The 7,402-nt window shown below is 46.8% G+C and overlaps 1 protein-coding gene and 3 pseudogenes across 1 annotated transcript; 3 read left to right on the top strand and 1 right to left on the bottom strand.

Annotated features, from left to right (window-relative positions):
- Positions 1–66: 66 nt before the first annotated feature.
- On the top strand, positions 67–593 carry LOC118575554 (histone H2A type 1-B-like; the record flags this gene model as incomplete). The annotated part of the gene is made up of 1 exon (XM_036176052.1): positions 67–593. A coding segment is annotated over one exon (398 nt), but the record flags the coding sequence as incomplete, so codon positions are not given.
- A 685-nt stretch (positions 594–1,278) lies between these two features.
- Positions 1,279–1,688, top strand: LOC118575555 (annotated as a pseudogene).
- A 4,235-nt stretch (positions 1,689–5,923) lies between these two features.
- On the bottom strand, positions 5,924–6,603 carry LOC118575553 (annotated as a pseudogene).
- LOC118575556 lies at positions 6,602–6,988 on the top strand (annotated as a pseudogene).
- The last annotated feature ends 414 nt before the right edge of the window (positions 6,989–7,402 follow it).

Genomic DNA, 7,402 nt, shown 5'->3' with positions numbered 1-7,402 from the left:
CCAGACATGATAGGAAACTGGCTGAGAAGATGCTCAGTCAGTAACGAGAAAGACACACTGGCGCAGTTATAGTCACCGCACGCGGCAAGCAGGGCGGCAAGGCTCGCGCCAAGGCCAAGACCCGCTCCTCCCGGGCCGGCCTGCAGTTCCCCGTGGGCCGCGTGCACCGGCTGCTCCGCAAGGGCAACTACTCGGAGCGGGTGGGCGCCGGCGCCCCGGTCTACCTGGCGGCCGTGCTGGAGTACCTGACGGCCGAGATCCTGGAGCTGGCCGGCAACGCGGCCCGCGACAACAAGAAGACGCGCATCATCCCGCGCCACCTGCAGCTGGCCATCCGCAACGACGAGGAGCTCAACAAGCTGCTGGGCCGCGTCACCATCGCGCAGGGCGGCGTCCTGCCCAACATCCAGGCGGTGCTGCTGCCCAAGAAGACCGAGAGCCACCACAAGGCCAAGGGGAAATAAGACATTAAAACAAACCTTTTAGCTAAGCCAAAGGCTCTTTTAAGAGCCACCCACCCTTTCTCCAAAAGAACTGAACACTGAGGAGAATAGAATAGAATGGCTGTTAGGTGCATTATGTTGTTGCCCCACCGTCTGCTCAAACCACTGAAACACTGTTGCCTCTGTACATTGAGTCGAAAATTGTTTAACTCCTGTGGTGTGCTAACTAAAGGTTGGATGTTGTCTAGAGGTTAAGACTGGTACTTTGACCAAATAAATGTTTGTTTCAACTCAAGACACTTAGAACTGCATATTTATTGGGAAACGATCACTATGCACAGCCCTCACTTGAATGCTTTTTATGAGCATGACTGATAAGGCAGCCGCCATTTGCCAACATCAAAACCAGCTAAGGATGTCACATCAATACGTGGTATCACAGCTAAGCATATTTCCACTCCCCCTCTCCCCCTCTTCCCCTCTGTGCAAATTAAAGGCCAAAGTGTTAATCATTTAAAGCCGTTTTTAAAAGTCACTACCTAATCCATTACCTTTTATATAATCTGAAACAGAAAGAAGGCTGTAGAAATATGCTTTAAGAAAAATTACATTGGTTTCCACTAACACGCGGTCGAATTGTCTTTTCATTGGGGCAATTCCACACTATTGCTCAAAAAGCAAATCATTCATCAGCCTGCGAGAAAACAAAGGACTCCACAGCCAATTGAGTTGTTCCTGCAGCCATTTTGACCAATCAGAATCCGTTCGTCTGTATAAATTTTGGTCGCGGGACGGGTTAGCTCAGGCTTTTTTGCAAACTGAAGCTGTAGAAAGTATGGCTCGCACTAAGCAGACGGCCCGCAAGTCCACCGGCGGCAAGGCCCCGCGCAAGCAGCTGGCCACCAAGGCCGCCCGCAAGAGCGCCCCGGCCACCGGCGGCGTGAAGAAGCCGCACCGCTACCGGCCCGGCACCGTGGCGCTGCGCGAGATCCGGCGCTACCAGAAGTCCACCGAGCTGCTGATCCGCAAGCTGCCGTTCCAGCGCCTGGTGCGCGAGATCGCGCAGGACTTCAAGACCGACCTGCGCTTCCAGAGCTCGGCCGTGATGGCGCTGCAGGAGGCCTGCGAGGCCTACCTGGTGGGTCTTTCGAGGACACCAACCTGTGCGCCATCCACGCCAAGCGGGTCACCATCATGCCCAAGGACATCCAGCTGGCCCGCCGCATCCGCGGGGAGAGGGCGTAAAGTTGGTCTCTTCAGTCTTTTTCAAAGGCTCTTTTCAGAGCCACCCACGTCTGCACTGAAAGAACTGTTTGGCTTTGTTCAGCCTTGGCATTTTGGGACTCTTCCTTACCAGTTTGTTACCCAATTACTTAGGTTGGGTCCTAGTACCTAAGCATTTGGTCGTAAATTTGTAGCCCTAAATACACTGCGCCGATTGTTTTTTAGGTACTTGCACAGCCATTGAAGCCAGAGTCCATTCAAAAGCCATCTCCATTTTAGGTATGTGTGAAGCTTAAGGCTTTGTCTCCGTTTATCATGCTAGAAATTAGAGACAAATGTGCTTTTAAAGTGTTTGGGTGTTTAATCTTTGCATGTTTGCGCCACTTGTACCTGGTGTTCTCAGGCTAGAATGGGGCATTGTGTCCCTGAGACTAGAGATCTAAAGGATTTTGAGTGAAGGGGTTAAACTCTCACAACTGAGTTTAGATTCCAGTTCTCCGAGAAAGGCAAAACGTGTCTCCCACGAAGAGCCATTTATCCACCAATACCCTTACTCTTCCGGAGAGGAGAAAACAAGACCTAAATCAGTCGGCCTCACCATGCCTCAAGGGCAAATCCAGCAGCTCCCTTTCTGAGTCATGTCAGAACTTGCCCAAGCTTTTGCAATGTCCAAAAATAAGACTAAAATTTCAGCCCATTAAAAATATACTAATGTAACTGCTGCTTGCTTAACCAATTACAGGTGAGATGATCTAACTTCTGAAACACCTCTTAGCTGTGCTTTAAAAGGAGCCTCCACGATCCTCTTGGGGGCATTGCCATTTTTACAGGCCAATGACCCCATGTGATGCTGGAATATTAATAGACACTCTTTGCTCTTACATACTATTTGAGTCTGGGGTCTCCTTCAGCGTCTCTTTGGACCCTTACATGAGCTACCATGCAGTGCTAGAAATCTTAGGTCTTTCTGGAAGAGCTACAGGCCTCTCCATTGCTCAGCCATTTATCTCTCCAGCCCCATGAAGGGCATTTGTGTGCTCCTGATAATGTGTTCAGGATCCTCGGATAAAATGAAGAAAACCTTGAGGGACGTGCAAAAGCATGATGAGCCAGCGTACTAAAACCAGCTTCCTGTGGCCTGTGAAGGCCATCCTTGAGTGTAAGTGTCTATATATCTAACATTCATTTTCCTTTTTAGCAATGCATTCAGCTTTTCCTGGCCAAGTGGCTACGTAACAATCCTGTCTCAACTTGTCAGTGGGCTTACTGAAAAAAAAGTGTTTGTGCAAGAGTGAAAGAGTTCTGGTCCCTAGCGATCACAGGCCTGCAACTCCACCGCAAAGGAGGCAGAGATAAGTTGGCTAACTTGACTACGGAGTCCCTGGGCTCTGGGTCAGAAGAGGAACCTCAACTGAGGGTATAAGGCAGGAAGTGGTCAGGCCAATGTCAACCCCTGGCCACACACCTGCACTACATGCACACATTACCATACATATCACACACACACACACACACACACACACACACACACACACACACACAGAGAGACACACACACACACAAAATAAAATAAAATTTTAAGTTTAATAATATCATAGTGCTTTGTGTTACCATGAATTCCTAAAGCAAAATAAAGTCCCTCTCCAAGGAAGTGACCTCTGTAAAGGAAGATGGATATTTTGGAAGGAAGGCTTGTGAGGCTTACTGCAGATGGAGAGTTTGTCTTGGGATCCAGGATAAGCTTCCGTTGACTGTACAGTAAGCAGTACATTCTTTCCTTCCACACGAAGCTCTCTTACAAATCCTAAAAGGACTTACACAGGCTTTGGTTTTGTTTTTTCAGGTTTACACTGATCAAAACTTGGTATGCATGTCACAATTTTGGCCTTTCAGTTAGAATTACATGAAATGTATTTTAGCAGCAGCGATCATCAGATACATGTACATGAATATTCTGTATCTGACAATATTCCATATGCTGGCTATCATAATGTGGTCAGGTCATCCTCTAGATAAACTAAAAACTCAAGCACACCTCATCTCCCATATAAGAACTTGGGTTTTGCTTTAGTAATGGCATATAAAAATGAATATGAGGTAACAGATGCCACATTCTTTGGCATGCCCTAGTAGGTAGACATTAATGTTATTAAGACAAGGATCAGTAAAGAGTTGAAATGCTGAGTGATGGATCTAGTTTTGTGTTTGTTTTTCTACAAGAAATCTTGACATGAGGCCAGGAGTCACATAGAGGGTTAAGTCTCTGACAGACATAAAGATCTGGAATTCTGTAGTATATGAAAAATATTGAAAACTAAAGGAGAGGGCTATCTATCTCTTGTAGCTTTTGCTTTATTGTCAACATTAAAGTTTCTGACTTGCCTAGTTCATAGCAGCCATGACCTGTGCTTGTGGGCATTCTCTGCAGGGTCCCATACTACCCTTTAATGATAATTCCTTTAACTTCCAGAGCGGGGGTTTCCTCCATAGGTTAGATACTCTTTTAGACCACCATGCTCCCTGTCCCCCAAGACTGCACCCTTTTCTTCATCCTTCTTAGGTTATTGACTCACTTTTGTGTTGCTCCTCACTAGATTATTTCTGTAGCTCAGACACTATACTCATGGCATCCAAGGGTGAAATGAATTGTTTCTGAAGAATAATTCGAATTTAAGGAGGTAAAACAACAGTTATTGTGCTTGAACTTCCTGAGGCAGCATCACTGTTAACATGATATAAACTTCCTTTCCAACATCCAGATTTCCTATGTGCTAAAATGGGCAACATCAAGGGTATTTTCCCCCACTGTTCTCCAAATGGCCTTTAGCTTTTCAGAAGAAATTAAAACTTTTCCTGAACACAGGTTGTCTGCTTATTAGTGCTTTGGGGGTTGGGATGACAACATTCAATATCATTGTTATTACTGCAGTCTCATTTAGCAACCATCCCCTGGCCGCACGCGCAGGCGTGCGTGTGTTGTGTGTGTAGATGTAGGTGTTCAGTATATAAAGTAAACACTTAGCTCATTGCTTCTAGCAATTTTTTTTTTTTTTTCGTTTTCTTTTTTGTGATGGAGTCACACTGTAAAGCCCTGGCTGGCCTGGAATTTCACAGAGATCTGCCTGTTTCTGCCTCCTGAATACTGGGATTTGAGACGTGGGTCACTCCATGCCAGAGTAATGTTCCTTACAGTTTATGATATGAGCCAGCAACATAAGACCAGCAAGGTACAACGGTTAACTACAAATATTCATAACAGGAAAATAAGCCAGAAACATAATTTTCTAAATTTGCATTAATTTATAGACCCACCTCAAACAGCAATCCCACTTCCTTGGCCTTTGGCTTCTTCAAACTCAGCAATCCCACTGCTCAAACATCAATGATGGTATTTACAGGTATGAGCCACCCCATACCTGGCTTGTGAAATTTCATTTCTGTGTCACAGCAACACAATCATATATATGAATACTAGATCACTACAGAAAATGTAAGTTGTGTTTCTCAAAGGACATATTAATGCACCGTCAACCTCTCCCTACCTGTAACTCCAGTTCCATTTTATTTCCAAGCTGAGTCATAAAACAGACAGTTATCGGAGGTTAAGTCAAAAACAGAGCTAAGCTAATATTGCTTACTTTCTTTAAAAATACATATCTATTCGTAATTACTATTGCATCAGCAGGGTATGCATATGTGAAAGCCAGAGGACAACCTGTAGGGGTTAATTTTCTCCTTCCATGTGGGCTCACAGGATTGAATTCAATGTTCAGAGCAACTGTTTAAGGCTTCCTGGCTCTATACTGGGCCACTAGCTGAATTTTATTCAAACAAAAATGAAGATTGCAGAACTGTTACTTAGATGTGATGCTCCAGGAACAAAGCAGTAAAGAACAAATAGTGCTGAGGACGCCTTCGGCAGAGTTTACTTGAACTCTAGACTGGCACTACACAGTGTTCACAAGTTTAATCCGTGTTCATTTGGCATAGCATCTGGGATAATACAGCTAATTTTGGTAAGGCGCTTGTCATGTAAGCCTATAATCTGAAATTGATAACCAGAAATGAAGCACTCAAGTTGGCCGGCGGCTTCCAGACAAATAACTCAATGGAACAACATGAAGGTAAAGCTCATCTTCAAACTGTTTCAATAATGGACTAATCACAAATCAAAGCGTCACTTTTTTTTTTTTTTAGTAAAGAACGGAGCTCTGAAAAGAGCCTTTTTTCCTAAGAACTCTTGAAAACTACACTGCTCACTTGGCCTTGTGGTGGCTCTCGGTCTTCTTGGGCAGCAGCCGCCTGGATGTTGGGCAGGACGCCGCCCTGCGCCGATGGTGACGCGGCCCAGCAGCTTGTTGAGCTCCTCGTCGTTGCGGATGGCCAGCTGCAGGTGGCGCGGGATGATGCGCGTCTTCTTGTTGTCGCGGGCCGCGTTGCCGGCCAGCTCCAGGATCTCGGCCGTCAGGTACTCCAGCACGGCCGCCAGGTAGACCGGGGCGCCGGCGCCCACCCGCTCCGAGTAGTTGCCCTTGCGGAGCAGCCGGTGCACGCGGCCCACGGGGACTGCAGGCCGGCCCGGGAGGAGCGGGTCTTGGCCTTGGCGCGAGCCTTGCCGCCCTGCTTGCGCCGTCCAGACTTCACACAAAAACAGATGGGTAGGATGATTTACCTGCTGCAGTGCAAGAGCAGTTCATTTAGGGCGCTAAAAAAAGGAGACGTGGCATTGGTTAAGACTCTAGTTTCATGTTAACCAATGGAAGCACAGGATTGGAAAATCTGCATTCTGATTGGGTAAAAGTAACTTCTAAATAACCAATAACGATACGTCCAATTTTTCACTCTATTTGCATACAGAACCTATATAAGCAGAGCGTTCACGTTGTCTTGTACCCTGACAACCGGTTCTGTTAGGTAACTTCCTAGGTAATAACATGCCGGAGCCAACTAAGTCGGCGCCCGCCCGAAGAAGGGCTCCAAGAAGGCGGTGACCAAGGCGCAGAAGAAGGACGGCAAGAAGCGCAAGCGCAGCCGCAAGGAGAGCTACTCGGTGTACGTGTACAAGGTGCTGAAGCAGGTGCACCCCGACACGGGCATCTCCTCCAAGGCCATGGGCATCATGAACTCGTTCGTCAACGACATCTTCGAGCGCATCGCGGGCGAGGCGTCGCGCCTGGCGCATTACAACAAGCGCTCGACCATCACGTCGCGGGAGATCCAGACGGCCGTGCGCCTGCTGCTGCCCGGGGAGCTGGCCAAGCACGCCGTGTCCGAGGGCACCAAGGCCGTCACCAAGTACACCAGCTCCAAGTGAGCGGGCGGATCTCATTCTTAACCCAAAGGCTCTTTTCAGAGCCACCCAACAGTTCATTTGGAAGGGCTTTTACCCACAAACATTTCATAGGTTCTTTTTTTCTTAATCTGCTTATTTTTCAGTTTTAATTATAAACTTTGCTCCAAAGCTATGCAGACACTTAGAATGCGTCTACCCCCACTAGGGATTAAGTGCCTTTCAGCTGTTATATTTCTAGTGGTTTTGGTCCTATCTGTTCGGGAAGTCACAATGTGTTTTAAAGTAATTAGTACTTGGTTCACAAATCTCAGTTGCAGATTTCATTTAGTTTTCTGAGCACCAGTTCACTAAACTGCCTGGCTTTGATTTCACCCTAACCACCCGAATTTGCCTCAAATTTTGCGTATTTTTTCCTCAACTTGGGTAGTTGGAATTATAGGCC

This window comes from Onychomys torridus, unplaced genomic scaffold, assembly GCF_903995425.1.
Source record: "Onychomys torridus unplaced genomic scaffold, mOncTor1.1, whole genome shotgun sequence".
NCBI lineage: Eukaryota > Metazoa > Chordata > Mammalia > Rodentia > Cricetidae > Onychomys > Onychomys torridus.
This window is presented reverse-complemented; position numbering and strand designations above follow the sequence as displayed.